This window comes from Cyprinodon tularosa, unplaced genomic scaffold (genome assembly GCF_016077235.1).
Source record: "Cyprinodon tularosa strain WSP-4 unplaced genomic scaffold, ASM1607723v1 ctg294, whole genome shotgun sequence".
In the NCBI taxonomy this organism is placed as follows: Eukaryota; Metazoa; Chordata; class Actinopteri; order Cyprinodontiformes; family Cyprinodontidae; genus Cyprinodon; species Cyprinodon tularosa.
The window spans coordinates 383,209-410,347 of NW_024039001.1; the positions used below are offsets into that span (position 1 = coordinate 383,209).

Genomic DNA, 27,139 nt, shown 5'->3' on the forward strand with positions numbered 1-27,139 from the left:
TATAGACTTGTTTAGTTAACTGTATTTATATAGTATTTCAGGGTGACTTTCCAGTCGTGTGAAATGTTTTAGATAGGGCCAAGTTTCAGCCTCATCATGCGTCCTGCTTCATGTAGTATACAGTGGCTAACAAGGAGCAATTAGCCTCTCATGACCACCTCCCAATCAGGAATCAGGAATCATAATGCTGGGAAAAAAAAACATGTTTGAAATTCAGTCAGCCTTCATAAGCTGTCGTGAGAAAATCCTGCTGTTGGAGCAGAGCTACGGGCATCTACGAGCCGATTCACCAGAACCTCATGCAGTGCACTTGTGCAAACAAGTGAATTCTACTTCTAATGTCCACATTTGACTTCCATATTGACGAGTCCGACCAGCGCCATCACTCGGTACTGAGCCTGACGTGTGGTTTTTGGACATACAATGTGAGCAGTTAGATCGTATCAGAGCGTCGGGCTTTTCAGTGTAAGAACATACATTGTGAGCTGTAAACTTTTACGGACAATCCTGCGGTTTAGTTGCAACGTTTGAGCTGTAGCTGAGTAGAACGATTGAAAATATTGTACATTGTATGCCCGCCTTAGCAGTCACTTAGTATCCTTATGCCTTGGGCCATTCCTGCCATGAATGGTTATGAATTGCCAGTGAATGTTTTAACTGAGTAGGGCCAATTATGAACTTCTCTTTAGGAACACCCTGCTTGACTTCTTGTTTCACTGATCCTATCAAAAGTTGTGACATAGACATTTTAGTTGCATTATTAATAATATGCATTTCTTTAAATGGGAGTAATGAGTGGCATTCTTGTACAAAAAATAGGAAAAAGTGTTAAGTCAACTGAGTGTCAACTGACTCTAAGAATTAGGGAGAGATTCAAAGACCTTGGAGGATATTGAGAATGGCTGTCCAAAGAAGAGTCTGGGGCCATTTTGTGGCCTCTGATTTATTGTTTGTGGCTCCTGCAAACAGTTCAATCCTTCATGGGGAGATTGTCACTTTTTTGGAGCAAGGTTCGCCGATTAAAACATCTTACATTGGCAGTGGTCCGGTAAAACATAAAGTTACTTGATTTTATAAAGAAAAGTTTGGGTTTTATTTGGTTTTATTTCAGCTACATCGTTAATAGGACCATAAGCATTCAATCTTGTTTACTCAATAGAAAGTTTAAAATAAAATAAAAAGCTTCCTTGGGTTTAAACTTTAAAATCTCAGTGTAAATACCACTGATCTAAAGTGATTGGGGAAAGAAGAATGGTGAAAGATGTCTCTCGTCAGGCTGTAACTATGTGAAATACCATAGAAAAACACTGAGTGTTGTCTGTCTCACTGGCACAGGGATGGGTGGGGGGGTAGAGAGTATTTATAGCGGGGGTGTCAATAATTGTGGCCGGTGCTGCGTTTCTTATTAGAGCAGAGAAATAAGCTTTGGTTGAGTTAGATGCTACATCTGCCTTCCCTGCATGATAGCTGAAGCATGAACAGATTCCATCTGCTGGTTTGTCTGAAAAAGTCTGAATCTCAGGAGGCTATTCAACTTCATGATAAAAGTTTTATTCTCCTTGTTTATCGAGTCAGAGATGATTAATTTTACAGCCCTACAACTTTAGCTTTGATAGCATAGGAGTGTAAGAATGAATGCAATCTGTTTTGAATGATGTGGGAGAACATGCAACCAGCAAAAAGGGTGTTAATGAGCAGCAAGGTCAGGCAGTAAATGAAACTGCCAGAAACCCTGCAGTGTTGCATGTGATGCTACATCAGAACGGTTTGAACAAACATTTGAATAAAATTATCTGTGTTTATAGAGTGGTTTACTGAGATTGCAGTGAAGCTCCAGCTTCCTGTGAGAGAATTTAATTTCCCAACAACAGAGCGTCCTTTATCTTTCACATGGTAACCCTCAATCATTTTCATTTCTTTTAAGGTTGGGATTCTCTACTTCCATCCGAGTATTTTCCGCTGCATCCTGCTGCGTTGGGTTCGACTTCTGGGCTTTGCCACCGTCTACGGAACACTCACTCTCAAGCTCTACAGGTATTGTCCATTATTCACCGCTACAATCACCTCCCGGACAATATTGACTTTATCCAGAGCAATTACCTTGAATCTTACATTTTAAATTCCGAGAAAAGCGAGAGTCAAGAGATTGGGTATTTCTCAGCCACTTCATCACCAGACTTTACAGTGGATCCTCTGCCAAGATAAAACAATTAGGAAAATGCAGGACTCTCTGGATCTGGCTGACCTCTAAGAAATATAGAGGACTTACCGGTAGAGATGAACATGTGAGAGAAAAAAGGAACTAGCTGTGCTATTCGGCAGTGATTAGCAGTATAAAACAAAAGGAAAAAAAACAAACATCAGCATTTGAGTTGTGTTTAAAGAGGAAAACCTGTTGTCTGGGTCTTTTTTTCTTTGAAATATGGATTTGTCAAAAGTGGAAATGGAGATTAAGGGAATGAGGGTAAGTGATGCCTTATAAGTGGACACTAACGTACTGTGTGGATCAATTTTTGATGGGGGGCTCATTAGTGGGGAGCGCTGTGGAAATTACATCAATGTTGCTTTGAAGGGCAGAGTCTAAGAATAGCAGGGTGGTCATGTGTTTTAATGTATCTTGCACAATCATGTGTTTGTACTTAGAGACCCTTTTCAGTGCAACTCAGTGAATATGCTGGATCAAAATGTGTTTCTGGAAGCTGGGAGCATAGGTGCAACATTCTCTAATTGGGATTTTCTAAGGCTTTTCCCAATCTTCCCTTAGGAAACAATAAGCATGAAAAGGGTTCAATAAAATAAGAGATGTTTAAATCTCAGTATTTTACTGGGAAATGTGGGAAATTGAAATAAACCAAAACAAAAAAGGAAAATAAGAAATAAGGAAAGAATTAAACCATATTATGTAAATAATCATCAAGTATTAGATTAGACATGGGAAAATTGACATTCTGGCGCCACACATGGTTATCCTTTTTTTCTGCAGAATCTTTAATGTGAGTCTCCTCCTCCGCAGGGTGCTGAAGGTTTTCCTATCCCGGACAGCTCAGAGGATCCCCTATATGACCAGCTGGCGAGTGATGCGCCTGCTGGCCATCATCCTGCTCATCGTCTGTTGGTTCCTGGTGGCTTGGACATCTGCCGTCTGTCAGAACCCAGACAGGAAGTTGGCCCTCATTGATGTAGGCTACACGCCCGATGGTAGTCAGTTCGGCATGTGCCTCCTGGACCGCTGGGACTACATGATGGCTGTTGGTAAGTCTGTAGTCCGCCCTCTGCGTTTGCAGGGTGCATGAGTACAGTACAGGTGCTGGTCATAAAATTAGAATATCATGAAAAAGTAGATTGATTTCAGTAATTCCATTTAAAAAGTGAAACTTGTATATTATATTCATACATTACATACAAACTCATATATTTCAGATGTTTATTTTGTTTAATTTTGATGATTACAAATGACAACAAATGAAAATCTCAAATTCATCATATCAGAAAATTAGAATATTGTGAAAAGGTTCAAAATTGATGGCCCCTGGTGCCACACTCTAATCAGCTAATTAACTCAAACCACCTGCAAAAGCCTTTAAATGGTCTTTCAGTCTAGTTCTATAGGCTACACAATCATGGGGAAGACTGCTGACTTGACAGTTGTCCAAAAGACGACCATCGACACCTTGCACAAGGAGGGCAAGACACAAAAGGTCATCGCTAAAGAGGCTGGCTGTTCACAGAGCTCAGTGTCCAAGCACATTAATAGAGAGGCGAAGGGAAGGAAAAGATGTGGTCGAAAAAAGTGTACAAGCAAGAGAGATAACCGCACCCTGGAGAGGATTGTGAAACAAAACCCATTCAAAAATGTGGGGGAGATTCACAAAGAGTGGACTGCAGCTGGAGTGAGTGCTTCAAGAACCACCACACACAGACGTATGAAAGACATGGGTTTCTGCTGTCGCATTCCTTGTGTCAAGCCACTCTTGAACCACAGACAGCGTCAGAAGCGTCTTGCCTGGGCTAAAGAGAAACAGGACTGGACTGCTGGTGAGTGGTCCAAAGTCATGTTCTCTGATGAAAGTAAATTTTTGCATTTCCTTTGGAAATCAAGGTCCCAGAGTCTGGAGGAAAAGAAGAGAGGCACTTCATCCACGTTGCTTGAAGTCCAGTGTAAAGTTTCCACAGTCAGTGATGGTTTGGGGTGCCATGTCATCTGCTGGTGTTGGTCCATTGTGTTTTCTGAGGTCCAGGGTCAACGCAGCCACATACCAGGAAGTTTTAGAGCACTTCATGCTTCCTGCAGCTGACCAACTTTTTGGAGATGCAGATTTCATTTTCCAACAGGACTTGGCACCTGCACACAGTGCCAAAGCTACCAGTACCTGGTTGAAGGACCATGGTATCCCTGTTCTTAATTGGCCAGCAAACTCTCCTGACCTTAACCCCATAGAAAATCTATGGGGTATTGTGAAGAAGAAGATGCAATACACCAGACCCAACAATTCAAAAGAGCTAAAAGCCACTATTAGAGCAACCTGGGCTATCATAACACCTGAGCAGTGCCACAGACTGATCGACTCCATGCCACGCCGCATTGCTGCAGTAATACAGGCCAAAGGAGGCCCAACTAAATACTGAGTGCTGTACATGCTCATACTTTTCATGTTCATACTTTTCAGTTTGCCAACATTTCTATAAATCCTTTGTTTTTATTGGTCTTCAGTAATATTCTAATTTTCTGATATGATGAATTTGAGATTTTCATTGGTTGTCATTTGTAATCATCAAAATTAAACAAAATAAACATCTGAAATATATGAGTTTGTATGTAATGTATGAATATAATATACAAGTTTCACTTTTTAAATGGAATTACTGAAATCAATCTACTTTTTCATGATATTCTAATTTTATGACCAGCACCTGTAGAACATGAGTTCTCAGAGATTTGGCCTTTAGAGTCATGTTATTAAGTCTGGGTATTTTTGCCTGGTCATCAAGGAATATCTTATATCAGAGATTGCCTCTTAAACCTAATAGCTGTTTGAGCAAGACTTGGTGACAATAACTGCCTGTCAATTAATCTGGGAGACATATTGGCCAAATATATTTTGCAGAACTGTTTTTACTCTGATTTAAATATATAACTCAAGAATTTGGAGATGTACTTGCTGGTGTTGGATTGATGACTTGTGGCATGACCCAAGTGAACTCTTTCTTGAGGTCATGAACTAATGGATGGACATTCTCTTGCAGGTCCTTAAAGGCACACTGTTGGTTTTGTGATCTAAAGAGTTAAAGCATATCAGGTCAATATAAAGCACTTCACACTATCGATGCTAACAGCGGGGCTCTCGTCTTGAATTACCGACTATGTTAGTTGGGAGATGATGGAACGTCATTGACCAGGTCATGTGACTTAGAAGAACGTATGGCTTTACTTCTATCGTCATGGAGCTCATGTTTTTGCCCTATTATTTTTCCGCCTGCTTGACTACTAGTCATGGCTGGAGCAAGGAAAATTTTAAACCTTCCGAGGAGCCTCAAAATAGAAAACATGAAAGGGGTCATGGCTGAGTATAAATAAGAGTCGATTATGGAAAAGAGTTTCTTCGTTGGCACAGGCTGAAAGAAGAAGCTGGATGTAAAACTATTTTCTCAATTTTATTATTAGACTTTGCTCCTATAATACAGTCCTATATCTTTGTTATTATTTTCGATTTTTAGTAGAAGCAAAATACGGGCAGATAAAGCAGGCAGGGCATAAACTAAATCTAAGCGACCCAGGGGCTCTTCACTTTACCTGCACCGCTATTCTTCCCTACATCACAGTCTGATCTGCCTCGACGGTGCTCTCCAGAGAGCAGCAGCATTTCTCACGCCCTTCTTGCTGAACGCAGATGCCTAACGCGGCCCCCAATCAAAAGACTTGGGAGGTTGGCTGATTGTTTGTTGCATTTTGTGACAGTGCTGCGGCACTTGTGGCCACTAGGGGGCGCTAGACATGAAGGTTAAAGGGTCTATTGCCCCTAGTGGCCAAAGGTTACACAACGTACCTTTAAGAAAAAAAACGAAAAACAGCCACGGACCATCACACCACAAACACCATGTAAGAGGGCTGGAATGTAGTTTTAGTTTTGTGATGATGATCAGTGATACACAGATGTACAGTAAGACAAAATCTTTCAAAGAAGTTAGTCTTTGGTTGCATGATGTTTTTGGCAAACATGGGTTAAAATTTTTTTATCCTTGTTTTTTTTTTTACTTGATTTATTCTCCCATTATGTTCAGTCCTTGTCTTATAGCTCAATCTTAAACTCTGGCCTTAAAGGGATAGTTCGGGATTTTTGACATGAATCTGTATGGCATCCCCATCACCAGTGTCATGCAATCACACTGACTTACCCCTGGCAGCATCCTGTGAGCAGAGTTCTCGTCCAGTTTTGGTCAAGCCGAAAGTAGTCCGGCAGGTTTGCTAGACTCAGCGAAATAAAACGTTTCTCTTCCCAAAACATTATGTGTTCAAAAGAGTGATATTTTTGCATCCCAAAAACATTGTAGTGGAAAAAGTCACACGTCGTTATCACTTGGTCCTATTTTCTCTCTGTTCGTATCAGTGCGCGCCGTCATTCTGACAGCGAGCTCAACTTCTAGGAGGGCAGGGAAGTCGCTGTTGTTTGTGATGCAGACAGCAGCTGCTGCAACTCCGACATCCTCATCAATGGAAAGGTTCTGTATCTCGGGCATTACTAAATCCCACTCGTGGCAACAGTAGCATCCACCTCTGTCTGCATTAATTCGCACTTGAAACAAGTGCACCATGATTTGTCGGCCACCCTGGATATCGCAGCTCCAGCTGAGGCTCCTGCGGCTCCGGCTTCAGCTTCCATCACTTCTCTGTCCACCCTCTCTCTTTCTGCCCGATCTAACTCCATTTGTCGAAGTTCATCGTCAGTGTACTCGGGTTCATAAAGATATCCCTTTGGCTCTAAGTGGAAGTCGATGTTTTCCTCGTCGCTCTCGTAGTCAGACATCTTCCCCAGTAGTAAACAATCGCGAATCAAACAGGTAGGCCCTTAACCTGACAACAGCCAGATGCATGCCTCGCTCCGCCTAGCTCTGGCTGTTGTCAGGTTAGTAGGCCCTAGCTGTCAGGTCATGGTGTCGGGCGCACTGATACGAACAGAGAGAAAATAGGACCAAGTGATAACGACGTGTGACTTTTTCCACTACAATGTTTTTGGGATGCAAAAATATCACTCTTTTGAACACATAATGTTTTGGGATGAGAAACGTTTTATTTCGCTGGGTCTAGCAAACCTGCCGGACTACTTTCGGCTTGACCAAAGCTGGACGAGAACTCTGCTCACAGGACGCTGCCAGGGGTAAGTCAGTGTGATTGCATGACACTGGTGATGGGGATGCCATACAGATTCATGTCAAAAATCCCGAACTATCCCTTTAAGTGACACAGTCAACGTCTGCACTTTTTTTTGGTAATCGGTCTTTAATGCTTGCATGGACTAATCTTTTTCACATGACCATCTTTGGACCATCTTTCTGCAATTAGTTTAACTTGGGGTGTGATGTTTACTTTTTGAGATATTATAGCCTGCTTCAGCTCATCAGACTGGCTCTGTTTTGAGGGATTCCAAAAGTTTGTTAATAATTAAAGTCTTGACCTGGATAGTAACGTTGGAAGCAGATGTCCAAAGATGTTTTATTGTCATAATAAATGGAGTCATCCTTTACAATTTTTTTTTTATTAGGGCTCTCTTTGATATTTAAATCTATTTAATGATGTGAACCACTTAAGACAAATAATTAGAAAAAGAGGAGACGTAATTTTGTGCTATGTACGAAAATCCAGCTGCAAAGTATCAAGATATGTGTTATTTTTGCAACGCTGAGTTGCAAACTTTTTATACAGGTACAAAATATCTATAACCGCAACTTTTTTCACTGCTTTGGTTGAGAGGAAGACAGCAGAGGAAGGAATATGAGAAATCAAATACCCTCATCTGTTGTCTCCCGTGCTTCATGCCTGCTAGCCAAGTCTTTATATGACAGAAAAGTAGCTTCTCACAAACAGATGGGCCACAAGCAGAGACACCATGCTGTGCTACTGTATACTGAGCATGCACTCTCATTCTGTTCATTAGGCGGTAAAAATAGGATTTGCAAGTCAGCTCTGTCTCTGCCTGAACACCAGCGCAAACACACAGGGAAACAATAAATCTTTCAGATTTTATGAAATACACCTGCTATGGCTCACAGTCTAAAGTCTAATACTGCTGCAGTGCTGTGGGTTTAATTTTCTGTCTTGCTTTGAAATAATAGGGTAAATTTAAGGGAGCCTACAGCAAAGGGAAACTAACTGAGTGGGCTAACAAATACAGCAGAAAACTGCTCTTTCAGCAATAATATTCTTTGAGTACAGAAAAAAGAACTACATGGAATACTGCTGACCTTTCGGAAACGGTTAGAATTTAGTGTTTTGGCATTATCAATAATTTAAACATGCTCTATGACACTACAAAGAAATAAAATCACTCCCTTAAATCTAAAAAAGAACCTATGGCTTTCATCAGTTCTCAATTTATCTGTTTTCTTCAAGTGGACTCAGCTCTAACCCCCAGGTGATTTGATAAGTGATATTCTTTTTTTTTTTTTTTGAAATTAAATTTTTTTATTTAAGGAATCAAACAAATACGGAACAAAGCTTACATGGTATAATATGCAGAAAATAAAAGCTTACAACACACGGTCAGCCAATTTAGGTAAAAATACAAGGTAAAAAAGTACCCGTTTCTTTTTTACACTTCCAGACAACATTGCTATTTAATAATCTTATTCTAAACAGTCTGCATGGGGTCCTGTAGAACCTATGTAGAATTTTGTATTGAATAAATTTACACCGTACTTCTTTGATGTATTTACCATTATTGACCAATATTTGTTCCCAAGTGTCCTTGTCTATATCACATTCAATGTCTCTTTGCCAGATAACTCTTAGGTTTTCACATGAGCTACGGGTTCAAAAAGCTGTTTTATTGTAAAACACTGAAGCCCTGTGATTAACTGGCCATTGCAGAAGCTGCACAATTACATTGTCTTCTTCTGTTGTTAGATTTATTTTCAATATGCACTGTCTAATCTGCAAGTACTTCCAGAAGTCACTGTTTTCTTGCAGATTATACTCCTGAACAAGATCAGCAAATTATTAGATAATACCCTCACTGAAAAAAATCGCCAATTGTGTGGATTCCATTTTCTAACCACTTTCTCCAAAACACAGTGCGTTTACCTTAATTGCATTTATTTTAATTTTGGGATTGAGCCACAGAGAGAAATACTGCTGTTTGTAATGTTAGAGTTTGTGTAGCTTGTGGATCCTTGCCCACACTTCCTTAGAGTGTTGGATGACTGGATTTCTGTCCTCTTCTAAGCCAGTTACCTGTTGGAATAACAGCTGTCTGTGGTGAAATGGTGTGGCAAGAGTCTGTTCTATAATAATTTACAGATTTAAAAGATCGATTTTATTGCAATATTGTGGGACCAACTAACTGTTCAAATTATAAATGAAGTTTAAAAAATATTCAAACAATAAACTGAGTTTTTCATATCTCATAAGTTATCAGTGTCTTGAAGCTAGTGCCTTAGTGAAACAGCATTCGCTCAAAAGATTATATGTATAACAGAATCCGACAAAAAAAGAAAAAACTTTTCTTTCAGAGTCCACTCAGTGTGTTCGAGTGTTAAATATTTGCAAACCTAACTCTGTGTTATCTCTTTTAAACTAGATGGAAGTGCAAATTTTGAGATAGCCTTAGCAAGTAAAAATTTAAGAGGGCTTCTGCTTCCTGTTTGTATAAAAATCTTTGTGTTGTCTCTTCTTTTTTGAATGATGCAATCTCCATGCATTAGAGGGCAGTCAACCCTTTTATATTTCTGCAAATTACAGAAAAACACAATAAATTTGGGGACGCAAAGAACAAAGCTTTATGTATGACACAGATTTACAGGAAGAAAAAAAAAAGCACCTGCTTAAAGTTTGTGGTAATATTTGCCACATGATGAGACAACAATAAAATGGATCAGGGGTATTATAAAAGATATAGCTAAACTTTCATCTAAGCTGGACTTGCCTGGCAGTTGTTTAAAATATCAATTCTATTTCAAATTGTGTTTACAAAAAAAAAACTGAATACAAAATTTTGATTAGAAAACAGACAAAAATATGCTTACTATGCAATAATTAACGATAATGATTAACCTTTCGTTAGGAAACATAGTTCTGATCAGCTGTTGAGCTAAGTGTAAAAATATTTACAGCAGGGGGTTTTAACATCAAATTATATTGTAAAAGTTGCAGCGGCATGTGTTATCCTGCTTCTAGGGATTGAAATCCTACTCTTTAGTTATTAGTTATTATTATTATTACTATTTTGTTGGCCGTTCAATCTGCCCTAGAGCTGTTAGTATATGCTAAAAGTTGTTTTAAAGCGCTTTTTTGTTTTAGAAAGTTTACAAAATTATTCATCAGTTTTTGTTTGCTGCGTCTCAACTTGGAACTGAAGGTCAAATGCTCAAGATGGATGGGCGTGGGCCCTGCAGCGGATAGTGAGGGCAGCTGAAAGGATCTTTGGTTTCTTAATTTTCTTGGTTTCAGCGCTGCTGCAGATGACAATAATCAATAATCAAGCAAAGACACAAGCAAAATGCTGTCTTATTTCATTTTTTGCCATTATGCAGTTAAACCCCAATAACTAGGTGTAACTCTGAACAGGTTTGCATTAAAAACCTCCCAACAATGTGTTAATGTGAGTCAAATGGTTCCAAATGGATAGTTTAAAAAAAAAACTTTTTTCTCTAACTGTGTTCTACCGCTCTATATTGGCAACTAATGCGCCTCTTTAATAAGAAAGAAAATCAATTTGAGCAATTCCAGCTAAATGAAGCTGTGTGTAGTGACGCTGTGCCTCACAAGTGGTTCAGCTGCACAGTTGAAACAGGTCGCAGCAGGTTGTTTACCTCAGTTGGGCTTTGGTATCTTAGAAACATATAAACTGCGCCATAACGAAGGAGCTCAGGGATTTATTTATTGTCAAGAGAATAAAACCACAGCTGCAACCAAAAGGTTTGTTGAGCATGTGTGTGTGTGTGTAGTCTGTGGAGTATGGGGATTGAACTGGGAAAGTCTCTGGTTGTTGAACTTTGATAAGGATTGATGGCTAGCCTGTTGACGATGCTTATGATGACTTTTATTTTCCTTTTATGCTTTCCTTTTACAGCTGAATTCCTCTTCCTGCTGTGGGGCGTGTACCTTTGTTACGCCGTGAGGACCGTGCCCTCGGCGTTCCATGAGCCTCGATACATGGCCATTGCTATTCACAACGAACTTGTGCTTTCATCTATCTTCCACGTAATCAGGTAACTACACCCAATCATCTGGCCACATTAGCTCATATGGTTAAAATAAGTTACTTGCATACCCCACACAAGAAGACACATTATAATTTAGGGGTTGCGTCCTTTGAAGTTAGTTACATAGCCCTGTTTGCCTAGAAAACAAAAAAAACATGAAGCAAAGCGATCATCTGTGAACTGAGACCACCTAACTTTCCCCGACTGTCTCCACCCTCATGTCAGTGTCACTCCTGTTGCCTAGCAACATTCTTTGGTTTAATGATTTGCAGAAAAACTATTTTCTTTTTCATAATATAAAAACTTCCGGGAATCTAGAGGAACTGCATGGAGTTTGCATGTTCTCCTTGAGCATGTGTGGGTTCCCTCTGGGTACTCCGGCTTCCTCCCACAGGCCAAAAACATGACTGTTAGGTTAATTGGTTTCTCTAAATTGTCCTTAGGTGTGAGTCTGTGTGAATGGTTGTTTGTCTCTGTGTTGCCCAGCCGGGCTGGCAACCTGTCCAGGGTGGACCCCACCTCTCACCCGTAGACAGCTGGAGATAGGCACCAGCACCCCTCGACGCAAAATGGATGGCAAAAACCATCAGGCTGTTAATGATAAAGTCAAATTTCAAATCTTCAAAATTGAGGAACATCTTTAAATTGCTTTCTAGATCCAAAGTTTTTGCACCAATATTTGTGAACAGCACAAAATATCAAAAGTTAAAACAATATGTGCAAACATTAAAGCATTGTCAAATTAAAAATTGGGGACAAATAGATTGTCTAAATAAACAATGATCCTAATTACATCCCATTATAGGTAAAAAAAAAAAAAAAGGATTATGGAGAAAAGATAGTGTTTGGTAGTGGCCCTCATGAAACTCTAAAATCATACAAGGTTTGTATCAGCAAGTTAATCAGCCAAAAGGAATGGACAAAAAAGTAAAAAAAAAAATAACTGTGAAAGGTTTGTGAAAACCCATATAACTCTTTTTAAAATACAACTTTATGAAACTAAGAATATTTGTTTTTTTACAGAAATTTAGTAAATCTAAATAATTCTGGGATATTTTAACTGGCTCTAAAACCCTTTTTACCTCTAAATATTTTTTTATTTTGCTGCCAAACTGTACAAACAGATTTTGTATATCATTATCTACATATGCAAGATATTATTATGAGGATTTACAGCACATTTGTTGAATTGCTGCTTATGCGTCTAAAAACCATCTGTTTGGCGTCCTCTCCAGGTATATTTCTTTAGCCTGAGGTGTGACCTCACCAAGGGAGAACTGATGTACGCAGCTGCTCTCTGCTGACTCATGCCTGAGTTTTTAATTATAAAAAATTAATATAAATCATGATGTTCTTGAATATAGCGCAAGAGTTCATAAAAGAAAAATAAATGCTTTCAAATTGTATAAAAAGAAGTTTGTATTATCTATAGATTCTATACCAGGAGTGGTTAATTCCAGTTCCTGAGGGCCGGTACCCTGCAACTTTTAGAAGTGTGCTAAGTCCAACTCACCTGAAACAAGTATTAAGATGATTAACAGAACACTGCAGAAATTGACTCCATATTGACGGAGTATTTCAGCCATTTGATTCTGGTATGTTAGACTAAATACAGAGCTAAATCTTGTTAGATATGGGTCCTCCAGCACTACAGGTGTGATCTATCCAGTCTAATATTATGATTTAACCCTGGTTTTGTGAGTGAATGTCACATTACCTTAAAGTGATTGGAAATAAAATCAATGTTAAAGAAAATGTTTTTAAAACATTAAAAAAAAGCACGTTCAATACTTTAAACGTGTTGTTTAAAGTATTGATTTGGCTTTTATTTTTTATCAACTGATCACAAAACATGAAAGTTATTCATTTTTAGTTTATCTAGAATGATTGGTTTATTATTGATTTCCCTTCAAGAACCACCATATGAGGCAGGAGAGAACAGCTATGCAGAATCTCTGAGCCACTGGCTCAAACCGCTACAGTTCAGGGCTGCTTGTCTCTTCCACAGACCCTTCCTCCAGTTCCTCTTTCTCTGTTTAAGATGGCGGAGGGGAATCCGACCACTCTGTCATAAAACTATGATCGTTTGGATTGCTCTGTTTGTCATGTTTGTGCTGCTGTAAGTGCCAGTGTGCCCCTCTCAATCACAGCTGAGACCGGACCAAGATCTCCCCCCACTGTACGCCCCCTGCACCTTTGGGTTACGCCTTTCAGGCAGCAGGGTTATAAATATTACAAGTGCTACAAGTATGGCTTTGGAGTTAAAATATATTGATCTTATTTGCGCAATCAGCTCCAAAAACAGCAAAATTAGTGTTTACATGGATCCCCAAAGTATAGGGGCTAGACCATATCCAATGAAGCAGTTCTGTATTTTTTCAACCATCCTTCTGTATGTATATATCTTGATTTAACTATATAAACTAACAATGAGACAGTAGGTTTCATTTCTTACTCGTTCAAAACTGCGCTCTAATTTTCTTTTAAAAAATAACTCTTAAGAAATGTTTTGGAGCAACTGTAATTTTTTTACTTGGTGAACCTGAAAAAGATCCAATAAATCCCAGCTCACATATATTACATTAGCTCAGTGAACAGCTTATTAGTATCGACTCTAGATGCAGCCTGTTTCTCCTCTTACCATTTTTTTAGCTGCTGCCCAGAAAGTTAGGAGCCGTGATTACTCACCCAGACATTAAACTTCAAAAGACAGAGACAGAATGGAAAGATAAAAAAATAGAGAAATATTAAGAGGTCAGACATACACAGCTGCAACGTCACGCTCATGCAGGTCTTTAAAACTTTATTTTCTCTCTGATAAAAGAAAATTTGTCAAATACAGTAAAATAAAAACATTTTTAGTTTAAGTATACTCCACCCTCTAATTTGAGCAAGTTTAGTCAATTGATGCTCCCTCTAACCACCCCAGGAAAACAAATATGCCACGATTTGGATAAGGTTTGTTGACCCAACAGCAGAGGCAGGGAGGCAAATTTCTTGTGGATTTAATGATGAGATAACTGAGAACAGAGGCAGGTTATCCAAAAAATCCAAATATGAAAACAAAGTCCAAAAACAAAGAGGAAACCAGGAATCCAAAAATCCCCCCAAAAAACTAAGCCCAAATTAACATGAAACCAGGAGTCCAAAAATCCAAAATCAAAACAAGAAAACGAGTCAAGACAAACCAGAAACCATGGAGACATCAGGGGGATCACAATCACAAAGAGGTAGGCTCAGAGAGACAGAGTTGGTGGAAGTTTGAGGAGGACCCAGCAAAGAAGAACTGAAAAGAGAGGGTATTTAAGGGAGACTGAGACAAATAGAGAGCTAATGAGGAGATTGGGAACAGGTGTGCATAGAGCAGAACAGAAAAGGAGCTAGGGAAAAAGAAGAACATAAGAGGGCAGTACTTGACTGTCGGTACTCGTATTTGTATCGGAAGCACAATCTGTACCATCAGCTTAAACTGCCTAGATGCAACAGCTGTTTTCACAGGTCTCCATTAATAATGTTATCACAGTGTTAAACCATTATCTATATCTTGAAATCATCAAAGAATGTTAAGGTACAACTTTTCTGAGAATTGGATGCATCTTCCATTCTGTCTGGTATGTTGCTTGTCTGACAATATCATCAGACATGCTCAGAGCAGCCCTGCAAAATACTATTGCATTATGTTAATCTTAATTTTTAAATGCATTTATTCTTTAATAAAATAAATTATTTGCCTTTTACAGATTGTGGTTTAGTAACTTGTTATAATTAAGAAAAAAAAGTTATTGCATTCTTTTTTATGAAGCACAATCGAGGGCAACCTGGTTAACGGCAAATAAGTTAACAATATGGATCTGGTAGTGAGGAGCACAAAGGCTTGATCTCTACATATCTCCAGATTTTTGCTCAATACATCACACACATCACAGTGATGAATTGTGGGTAATTTACTTCGGTAAAGTCTGCTCATATGCGATAAGAGGGCAGTGAAAAAACGTTCCGGAGAGTTATGTCATACTACCTGCTTAAACCAACTGACTGGAATGTTTGTTTTAGGAACACCAGGGTTGCAGTATTTGGACTTAACCTCTGACTCGGCTTGTTTTTGCCATTAGAGTACAGGGTTCAAATTTAAACGAGCTCTGAGCAGGATGTGTGGAATCTCCATCTTTTTCAGCCGGTTTAGCTCCAGGTGGTTCTGAGTGCACCATTGGACTGTCTGTGCATTGTAATGAAAACACTGATTAAATAATCTGAAATAAGGTTGATTGCAGCAAAAATGCTAATTTTACAGAGCTTTAGGAGATGAAGTGAAGGGTTCTGAAAAGAAACTCAAACTTCAGAGATTTATATTTGTTGCAAATTCTGAGAATTATGCCTAACCTTTCCTCCCTTTATCATGTAAAATCAGAAAGCATAACTGGGAAGGTGCAGTTTATTGCATGTAGGCTAAAAGTAATGCAATCTGCTCATCGTTTCACAGTAAAGTTTCTCCGCTCTGCATGTCAAATCCCAGTACAAAGCCGTTTTATATGAGCTACCATCACAGCAGCTATTTTTAGCCCCTAACTGACAGATCAGCCCCATCACATTACTTACTGATGAAGAGCGCTGCAAAGATTTATTTTCTATGATGGTATTACAGGTAAAGTTACTGACAGCCATACTTTAAGCCTAAGTTGCTCATGAAGAAATGCTCTTTCTATGAGGTTTTTGAGATCCTAATCATGACCAGGCCTCTAAAGCCTTGTTTTGTTGTAGTTCTTTGCAGTAAGCAGCCAGATGACACCTTTAATAAATTACACAGTTCCCTGGTTAGGTGCGTGGATTCTGAGCGGTGGCCATCTGGGGCCAGAATCTTCTCCGCTGTTTGTTAGATGCATCTATCGTGTTTGTCTCACCAACCGGCTATTTGATCCCACGACGGCCAGTTAAAGCTCAGGCTTCCAAGTAGGTTATTCATCAGGGGTTTATTCAGGTGAAGGGGAAAAGAAAGAAAATGAGTGGAGATGACATGACTTTGAATCCTTTGGGCGAGCAATTCAAGCTGAGCAGAGACAACCAGAGCTATTAAATTGTCATCTGCACAAAAACTCATAACCAAGCATGAAGGAGGAGAGACTTTAAAGCTTTTGGGACATTTTGCATGCAGGACCTTTGCCTTCATTCATGCCTTCAAGCTGTTACCACAGTAACTGTTCATTAATTACCCATTTGCTGACTTTAATGAGACTGCTATATGACATTTGCTTGCATTGTAGTTCTCTGCTGCTTGAATTAGCTTCAGAGAGGACATGCCTTCAAATGCTCAGCACACACTGAGCTGAAATTTGGATAGTTCATTTAAAAAAAAGACTGGAGTTACTCCTCACACCACTGTTGTTTCAGCTCCTAATTATCTCATTTCCCGCCGACTGCTGCGCCACAGCCTACCCAGCGTATTCCTTACTGATGTAAAAATAGACCAAATCCTAACACCAGATTGAGGTCACATCTCCTATATTCTTTTTTTTTCTTTTTTTGCAAATCCTTGTGAAGGCTTGAAGAAAAATATTCTGTCATAGCTGCCAAAAGGATCACCCAAGTGGAACAATATATGAAACAGTGGAACTGACAAGAAGACCGTCTACTCTGTCCTGGAGGTCTCCCTTTTAAAAGGTTTAAAGCAGACACAGCAGAGTGCATCAAAAGTCCCAGTCTACTTAAAATTTGCAGCAGTGGTTCTGTAACTTAGGTTGCCGCCTCTTAATTTATATTTCCTTTGTATTTCTTTGTTTACTTCACAGGTTCACTCTTGCTCATGAACTCCATCCAGACTGGATGCTGCTGCTGTTCTTCACTCATACCCACCTGACTGTGACAGTTACTCTGGGTCTGCTGCTTATTCCCAAGGTAGGCATAACAGAGTTTTTATGCACTGTATAGTATTCAAATCTGTAATGTTTTGTCATTTTTGTCCCATTAAAACACGTATATAGTAATTTATATAGTAATAATATATAGTAAGTAATTTGGATTTGAGACATAGCGACTCAAGGTGGTGAATGAGTTTAAATAGAAGGAGAAATATTATGTGCAGTATTTTAATTCTTTGCAAAATATCTAAGGACTTATTTTGGAGTGAATTGATTGATTGATTGATTGATTGATTGATTGATTGATTGATTGATTGATTGATTGATTGATTGATTGATTGATTGATTCAATAGACTCATTGTCCATAAAGAGATGATACACAATACAAAGAGTTATTGCAGAACATGACACACACACACACACACACAAAAAAAAATCAATCTTAAAAGACTCTTGCATACCAATGATTCCAATGATAGCGCACAGAGAGAGGGATGTGAAAATATTATATAAGACTGTTCAATGAGCTGCTGAAATTACAAATAATCTTGTATATCAGATTTCTCTCAAGTGCCTGGAATGTTCTGACATGTGCATTATAAAACACTTCTAAGGAGTTGTTATGTATAATAAATTTTAAATTTTTCTAAAGAGGTTTGTAAGTTGAAAATAAAAAATTATGGTAATCAGTTTAATTAACAAAGAACATCCATGGTAATCTATTGAACTGGCACTTAAATTCAAGACTGTAGAAACTACAGTCACACCAGTGTCTTGCACTGCATGGTTCCGATTTCAATGGTTTTACTAACAGATAAATAGGTTTTGTCATTGCTGATGTTGTCCCTACAAGACAGTTATATTAGTAAGAAATAAACATACCTTGAGCATCAGATGTCTAAAGGGGTCCGCAGATTTGAAGCTGCCAGCCTATCTATCGGGAGGAGTTATCTTCCCAGAGAAAAACAAAACCCACTTATCTGAGGAACGCCACAGACTTTCAGGCATCTTTTAGTGTTGCATCTGCTGAGTAGATGAACACTTTCAAGGCCAACAAGTTGATTTATGGCACACATATAAAAACATGATATCCTGAGGTGACCTAAAATCTACGATCCTGACTCAGCTTTAACATTGATAATTCACAGATGCAATGTGTCGTTTTTTTTTTCCAAAAAGCCTGTAACTTTGACTAGACCATTTCAAAGTCTGCACTAATCTAAACCATTCAGTTGTAGCTCTGGATTAATATTAAAGGTCATTTTAAAACTGGTAAGTTAACCTCCAATCAGGTCACTAGTTTTACAGAGTTTAACAGATTTTATCTCTGCTTAATTTAATTCAGTTTATTTATATAGCAACTTATAACACACATTTGAAGGCACTTAAAAATGCAATTTCAATTGAATTAAATGTGAATTACAGACACTCCAAAACTGATACTATTTACCAAACAATGCAGTTTAGTTTATTACTTAGGTTGGTTAAACACTACTTCAAACTAAAGGCAAAGTAAGTTTATTTATATAGCCCATTTCAGTAACAAGACAATTCGAAGTGCTGAACATAAATAAAGAAAAGTACATTGCAGTGCCATAAAGGAGAGAATAAAAGTTAATACTTACAATGACTATATTATATATTGAAAATTATTATAATGAAAATTATAAAAGGATTGAATAAAACTAACAACCTAAACATATTTAGATAGCACAGTCACAGGCCAAATTTTTTTTTTCACTCTGATCTTCAGAAAAGTCATCAGGTACTCCACTGTTGTTCTTTTTGTCTTACTGCAAACTTTTTGAGAATGTGGGTCTGTCTTCCAATTACAAATTCTCTCCACATTAAGATGTTTCTCAATTGTTGAGAGAAATTCGCTAAACAATGTAGACTAGAGCCAATCTGTGTGGGAAGTGCATTAAACTACCATGTGGTAAAATGAGTATTTCCTCGGACTGCCTATTGACTTTCCAGCAATCTATCATACTGGGCATACGCAACAGCGAAAAGGAGATTCTTAGTTTGTGTTCAGTATGTATCAACAGGCAATAGAGTACACATAGGCCACTTTTACTGTGTTTCAGTTTGAGGGAAATCCCTTACAGAAGTGTACAAGAGGTTGTTAAAGATTTACAGTCTATTAACAAATGTTTTAAATGTTCACCAGTTTCTGTTTGCTGGGACCCACATGAGAGATGATATAGCCTCTGAAGCCTACGAGGATGAGCTGGACATGGGTCGGTCTGGGTCCTACCTCAACAGCAGCATTACTTCAGCATGGAGCGAGCACAGTCTGGACCCTGAGGACATTCGGGTAAGCAGTGTTTTCATTTGCCTTTCTTGTAATTTGCATAACCTGGCGATACCTTTGAACCCTCTACAAATTGAGCCATGGCAGTTTTTTATTGCAGACACCAGAAGAAATGGGCCCTCTCAGTTCTATTAATGGCTGTGGCGTAAGGTCTTGCGACAGCCTTTGGGAAAAACGTACTAACGTGAGCAGAGATATCTGTTTGTCTGTTAGAGCTGAAGAAGTCTCTCTACCAAAAGATTTGGGTGCCTTCAGAGCTTTTCATTGAGGAAGTGGAATTATGATCATTTCCAGGTTTCTTGTCTCAGATGAAGATACAGATGGAACCAATCAAGGACCCGAGATTAGAGGCTGTTTCAGAACTAACGTTAAAATAAGCTGTTTCCTTATTTGATGCTGTCCAGAACAGTCCTGTCTTTGCTTTTCTTTCAGCAAGCATGCGATTTTTGAGTAGTCGGTCTTTTAGAGATGTTTGTAGTCATCTGTCATGAAGTTGTACTGCATGGTTCAAGTGGAGTAGATTGTCTGTTTTACCATAGAACATGTCTTGTACCTGCATTTGAATACTCTTTAGCAGAAGCTCAACATAGCTTCACTACTCTGCATTTGTGTTTTGTTTTCTATTCTTAGGAGGAGTTGAAGAAATTATACTCCCAGCTGGAAATTTACAAAAGAAAGAAGATGCTTGCAAATAATCCTCATCTGCAGAAGAAACGAAGCTCCAAGAAAGGTTTGGGGCGCTCACTGATGAGGCGCATCACTGAGATTCCCGAATCCGTTCATCGGCAGTGCAGCCGGGAAGACAAAGAGTTGGGGGACCATGGGAGTAATCGTAACAGCATCTGCATGCTGAAAAAGAACCCCTTGGATCAAAGTCATCAAATGAAACCAACCAAGGACGAGACATTAAAGAACAAGGTCTTCTCCTTGAAGAAGTCCCACAGCAGCTACGACCATGTTCGGGACCAGAATGAGGATGGTGATAGAACTGCGACAGAGAAGATGGAGATGGCTACAACCGAAGGATCATTACTGGACACACTCATGGGCAAAAAGCTGGTCAAAAAGAAGTCCAGTGACAATATAAATGCACCAAGTGAATCTACAGAGTCTGTTCCATTAGTTTGCAAGTCAGCCAGTGCCCATAATCTTACTGCTGATAAGAAACCAATTCATCCAAGAGCATCCATGCTACAAAAGTCTTTGAGTGTTATTGCCAGTGCAAAAGAGAAAACGTTGGGCTTGACTGGAAAGACGCAAAGCTCCGAGGACAGCAATAAAAAGAGTCAGCCAAAGAGCAAAGACACGAAGATAAGCACAGAGACAGAAGAGGACTGTCAAACAAAGATGATTATCAGCCAGTCGGTTGAGTACAAACAGAGTGCATCAAAAGGCACTATCATGAAGCAGCCGGTGACCAGTAGCCAGCCAACAATCTGCTCCGATCCAGGGAGGGGAAAAGACCTTTACGATGTCTCAGAAGTGTGTCCCTGGGAGTTGGAAGATCTGCCAACTCCATCAGAAAACAAGGTCCAAAAGCATGTCTCAATAGCACCCAAGGAAACTACAACTATTCATGGAGGCAGCACCAAAGGAAGCAAACATCACAAGCAGAAGGCTTCTGATCAGTCTCCATCAAGTGGCAGGCATTCAAAGGAGAGTCAGAAAACAACCGCTGTACGAGCTGAGGTGTGTCCTTGGGAGGAAGGAAGTGAGAGTCTCTCAGAAGGATCAAGGCAACAATTGTCTAGTCAGTCAAAGTCAAACAGGCCACATTCTACTTTAGAAAGCTCCAAAACAAAGCGTACAGACATTTGTCCATGGGACTTTGAAGAGCAGCAAAAGACATCAGAAATGGCACTGTCTAAAGAAACAGCAAAGCAGAAAAAGACCACATCCCCTGTCGATGTTCGAGGGAGAACCTCCCTTTCAGATACATCCAAAAGGGCAGCATCTTTGCACCTACCAACAACAAAAGCTGAAATCTGTCCCTGGGACTATGACAGTGCTGCAGTTTCACCAAACACTGACAGGACACCTAGTCCAGCACAAGCCCCCAAATCTAAAGAATACACCTCAATAAAGAAAGGTACCACATCCGACAGGACAGTTGAGAAAGAAAAGTCAAAAGACGCTGAAGACGAAAAAAGTTTAACAAAGGCTCAGGACAGAAATAAATCAGACAAACGTTTGAGCCAACAGAAATTGTCTGAGGTTTGCCCATGGGATGCAGAGAGTCCACAGGAGGGTCTGCAGATAGAAAAAAGGAAAAGTGCTAATGTTGGAGCCGTCAAACCAAAGAAGGCTGAAGTTTGTCCATGGGATTTTGAGGACACTTCAAGTAAGATGGGCTCTGATAAAAGCTCTCCTTTAGAAAAGCAGAGCAATCCAAATCCAAAAGGTGCAGCTGCAAGTTCAGCTAAGAAAGAGGATGTTTGCCCCTGGGATTTTGATGAGAGCATATCAAGCAAGAAGGCATGACACTGAACATAAATGGACCACTTCAATTATAGTTAATTTTTTTCTTTTTTTCACCTACAAAGAGTTATATATTACCTTTTACTATTTGTATGGTAACTTGGAAGCAAAGTTAATCCACAAGTTGCCTTCCTTTCAAAGGTTTTGTTCCAGTTTTACATATTTGGAATATGTACAAAATGACAAAACTAAGTCAAAAAAGAGCATTCCAGAATATTACAGGGAAATTCCTGGATATAAATTGTATACCAATTATGCAATCGTTTCACTTTATAAGCAATGTCAGACATCAGCTTTTGCCATCTCTGCTCTCCTTACTTTCATTTTGCTGTCTCTTACGTGGGCTTACCCAGATGTGACAACATTTAGAAGATATTTTACATTAGTTTACACGCAATATTTTCTCTCTGTTGTCACACGGATGCAATTTAGGTTGAAGTTTGAAACGAGGATTTCAAAGCCAAAGAATAGGGCAACCATTGCAAAGGGTATTGTTGGTCTTCAATCTGTGCTTGGTTATGAGTTTATTTGTTGGACAAAAAAGGAGGAAAATCCATCTTTAGCACTTTAGCCAACATCACCAATTTACAGCTAAGTAACAAAAATTGTCTTTCATATACATTTTATTATTGATTTATTTCTTTATTATTGATCTTGATTTACAATTTGATCACAAGCAATCATACATACAGCATATATAAATATATATTTTTAGATCTATTTAATTGTAGTTCTTTACAGATTAAAATGCTTCCAAGTCTGTAAAGATGTACTTTATGTGCCTAACTATTAGCATCGTCTTGTACCAGTCTGAAGGGAGAAAAAAAAATTGCTTTTTTGTCTGGATTTTGTCACAGTGATCTATATTAACAGCATGCACAGCCAGGTGCAGAGTAGCTGGACTCTACTTGTTTATCAACTGACCAGTGCTGATGTTTTAGCTAGCTCCCCCCATTCAACAATATTTGTGCTCCTGTTTGCATATCCCTTAAAAGCTAAAAAAAAAAAATGGTTGAACAGAACTGGATTTGCCTGGATGTGTGTCTAAATTGCTTTTATATTTTTAGCATGTTTACACAGGGAACGGAAACAGTACAGAGTGAGGTCATTTGCACGGGTCATACCTACATGCACATCACCCCTTTGCCATTCCTCAGATTTTTTTATTTTGGCTTTTTTGTACAGGATTCCACGTGTCTTCTACTAAAGGGGCATTTTGTCCCAACCAGATGTCGATTCAATTTATACCCAACATGGGGTCATTTTATACAACGACCTGCCATAATTAGGAAAATTTTTGTATTATTTTTATTTTACTCTGTCTATTATATGATTAAACATATGATTCCAGTCAATATCGGTACACCAGAGGACACCTAGCCATTGCAGTTAAGTTCCTTTGAATTGACTGAATGTCTTATCCTTGTTCGTGTTTGTTTGTTTATTACAGCTACAAATAACAACCACTAAATGTAGCTTTAAAAACAGGTGATATGATGATCATCGCATGTTGATTTTCCCATGATGGTTTGCAGAACAGCCCGCTATCACAATCAGCTGGTCCAAATAGGATTACAACCCAGACAAATAGGTATATGGAGGTATATGCAGTTTTCCAATAATGATATATACTTATTCACAGCTGAAAGGTTTTGTAACTTCCATGAAGGTATTTACCTTCAAAGCGAAATAATCTGATAGGCAAAGGTTCAAGTAGATGAAAATAAAAATGCATTTTATTTCAGGTATCAAATAGAGGCAGGAGCCATCAGTAGCAGGATAAATTCTATCAATCATTGCAAATTCATTTATGACTTGAAGATGTTTTATACCCATTTTGACAACTAAGATTTGAAATAGCTTAATTTAACTTACCCCATTTTCTAGTATATTTAAGGTAGGCGGCTTTTTGATTTTAATAAATATGTATCAGGAATACATTGCCTAGAGTTATTCTGGTTTTCTGAGTGATCTAATCTCTAAAATATTGATTTATTATTTGATTTATCTTTGGGATTAATAAAGTTTTTTTTTTTATTAAATTGAAATGAGTTGAATGAAGGCTAAAAGTACAGTTAATTGAATATTTTTTTTATTTAATTATTTTTTAGTGGTGCAGTGGGTAGCACTTCTGCCTTGCAGCTAGAAGGTTCTAGGTTCAATTCTTTCTTTCTGCATGGAGTTTGCATGTTCTCCCTGAGCATGCATGGGTTCTCTTCGGGTACTCTGGCTTCCTCCCACAGTACAAAAACATGACTGTTAGGTTAATTGGCTTCTCTACATTCTCCTTAGGTGTGAATGGTTGTTTGTCCTGTTTGTCTCTGTGTTGCCCTGCAATAGACTGGCGAACCGTCCAGGGTGTACCCCGCCTCTCGCCCATAGAAAGCTGGAGATAGTCACCAGCATCCCTTGCGACCCCACTTGGGGTTAAGCGTATCAGAATAATAAAAAATTAAAATGGATGGATAACTATTTTTGAGTTTAAAAAATTTTGACGATTATTTTTCTTCATAGTTCATACACATAACTACATGGAACTGAATTGAAGTGATACCTAATTGTACATAGGTACTAAAAAAAGTGGTTTTAGAATTAGAATGAAAATACGATGTGAGAAAATGCTTAAACAGTGATGAATTTGTTAAGTTAATATGTATGAAAAGACTTGTTCATGGGTACAAAACATAAGTACTTAGGGATGAAATGACTACGCCAGGAGTATAATTTAGTTAATTTGTCCCCGCATTGTTTTTGATGCCAGCACAAATATTTGTGGTGCACCAAATATGACTGCAGATGTCCCACAAGTCTGGCCCTCTCTTCTTTTTTCATTCACTGAGTCAGAATAAAGGTTAACTAAAACAAAGAGTTTGAAAGCCAGTTAAATGCTTATTCTCAACATTTCTGTTTTATATTTACCAGTATGTGGCTCATCTGGTTTTGTTAGACAATCAAAAGTCAGAGTTAGGTTGCTTCAACAGGAGGAAACACAACTTTTTCTGGCCCTTTTCTTCCTGCATGTCTGTAACTTTCTATTAATCTTCCATTATTAACTTGGGAAATAAAAATATATATATTTTTAAAGAATTTATGTAAATGTTGCATTCCAACAGAAAGAGGACCAAGGAATTTTTTACAGAGAATGAGACTAACCTGCTCCAACCAAACCCCAAAACAGTTTGTACAAACTAACATTAATGTCTCTGATCACTTTTTGAGATCAGAACAGGAAAAACTTGCCCCGCTTTTATCAAGGTTAAAGGTGTAATTACCTCTTGTTGGCATGCATAGATTATGCACCTACATCCCCACTTCTAATTGTCTTTTTCAAAAATGTCCACTTTGAAAAGGTTTGAATTCTTATATATATATATATATATATATATATATATATATATATTATTATTATTATTTTTTTTTTTTTTTCATTAAAATCCAAGTTTAAATTTCAGAAAATCCAAGTTTAAATTTCAGAAATTGTTTTAGCAAATTGCAGCAATTGTTTGTCTGCATGGAAAGTAATAATTCAAATTTATATCTAAAATAATAGTCTGATAACTACTGAAGAAATGTTTGCCTTTTATTACTGTATAAATTAGATTATCGTGGGGATTATACTGAATGTAACCATAAAACAAAGACACAATTCTTTTAAGACATCCTTTCTGAAAGTCTGAACAAGTCAACAACCAAAATTACAAAAATAAAAATTCTACATGAAACATTGCAATAAAATAGTTATTGCAATGGATATGATGAGATAAAGCAGGTGCTATTTGTTCAGGCACTCTCGTGGTTCACTGCCAGTTAGGCATGGCCCCTTCTCTTACTTAAATTACATTTAAGTGCAAAGTATTCACACAGCAATTATATTTTCTCCCCTGGTAAATCAGTGGACAACAAAAAAGATCCCATGCTTACCACAGGATACCTTAAAAAGAGTGGAAAGTCCATACAGGCCAGTTTAGTATGTAACTGTTCATTTTTACCAAACCATGTGATAATCCTCAGTATTTTACCAGGATAAGCAACATTGGCAGGATTGATAGTTCTCTCTTAATATAGTGTAATACAAAAAAAAACACAAAGATGTAATTGGCAATGCAGAAAAGAGAATCATCATTCTACACGATTGGACTATTCATCAGGTCATACCTCTTGCTTACAAAACCACTGCACTGCAGCCACCTCTGCTTTGGTCCAGCTGATTATCCATTACAGTGAAAAGTCTGGTTTCTTTTTACGACTGGCAGGTACGGTTATTATTGGGTTGTTGGATGCTTCGACACAGAAACCAATAATCCCTTTCTAATAGTCACTCCTTATTGTGTTGCAAAATTCACTCTGTGTTTTGGTGACCTAATGTAGAAACTGGTTTCTCAACAGTGCAGTCTACTGTTAAATACCACAAATGACAATAAAACCATATAAACCAAATGCAATCCCTATTAAACTCATACAGAGGTCCTTAAAAATGGATTACCTTTGACAGGTAACTTTCACTTTCAAAAAAAGTGAAACAAAAAAGCTAGAAATTACACTGGGCTAAAACAAAAACCATTAAAGTCTGTTCAGGGCTGCAAAAAATTCGGCAAGGTTTTCATTTTTACTGGACGCCACAGCGGTCCCATGTCAAATGCAAGGGAAAAAATGAGCCAAGATGTAAAACTTTGGCACCAGACAGGAAATAGTTTTGGTGAATTTCAGAATAAAATCAACTCATCAATTTATGCTTACTTAAATAGCTAGTGTAAACATCACAGCGAAAGACAATAAGGGGTCTGAGGTTTCCCCATGGGATGTAGACCAGCTCTCAATAACAAAACGTAGCATAAGAGTTGGCTGGCCAATTTGAGTTTTAAAGACACATTCAATTCTGGCGCTTCAAATTAGCCACTCATCTGTGCCTACACCACGAAAAACTTCATTGAAATAAGGCAGTATTTTTCAATAATGTTCTTGTTTGGAAAAATGTCTAGGTTTTACGAGGTGTACATGTTTTACACGTTTCAGTTTTATTACTTTAATTGATCTGTGTTAGAGCTGCAACTAACAATTATTTTACAAATCGATGAATCT

General features: G+C 38.3%; 1 protein-coding gene across 2 annotated transcripts in view; it reads left to right on the forward strand.

The window, feature by feature from the left end:
- The window catches only part of gpr158a (G protein-coupled receptor 158a), a 106,446-nt gene extending 83,372 nt beyond the window's left edge, over positions 1 to 23,074 (forward strand). The window contains exons 6-12 of one of the 2 annotated variants that reach the window (XM_038291105.1): positions 1,925 to 2,034; positions 3,014 to 3,252; positions 11,283 to 11,421; positions 17,199 to 17,304; positions 19,439 to 19,585; positions 19,683 to 19,766; positions 20,213 to 23,074. In XM_038291105.1, coding sequence (XP_038147033.1) covers positions 1,925 to 2,034; positions 3,014 to 3,252; positions 11,283 to 11,421; positions 17,199 to 17,304; positions 19,439 to 19,585; positions 19,683 to 19,766; positions 20,213 to 22,063 — 2,676 coding nt within the window. In that variant the 3' untranslated portion in view covers positions 22,064 to 23,074. The remainder of the gene's footprint in view (positions 1 to 1,924; positions 2,035 to 3,013; positions 3,253 to 11,282; positions 11,422 to 17,198; positions 17,305 to 19,438; positions 19,586 to 19,682; positions 19,767 to 20,212) is intronic. The other variant, XM_038291106.1, reaches the window with a different exon arrangement.
- The last annotated feature ends 4,065 nt before the right edge of the window (positions 23,075 to 27,139 follow it).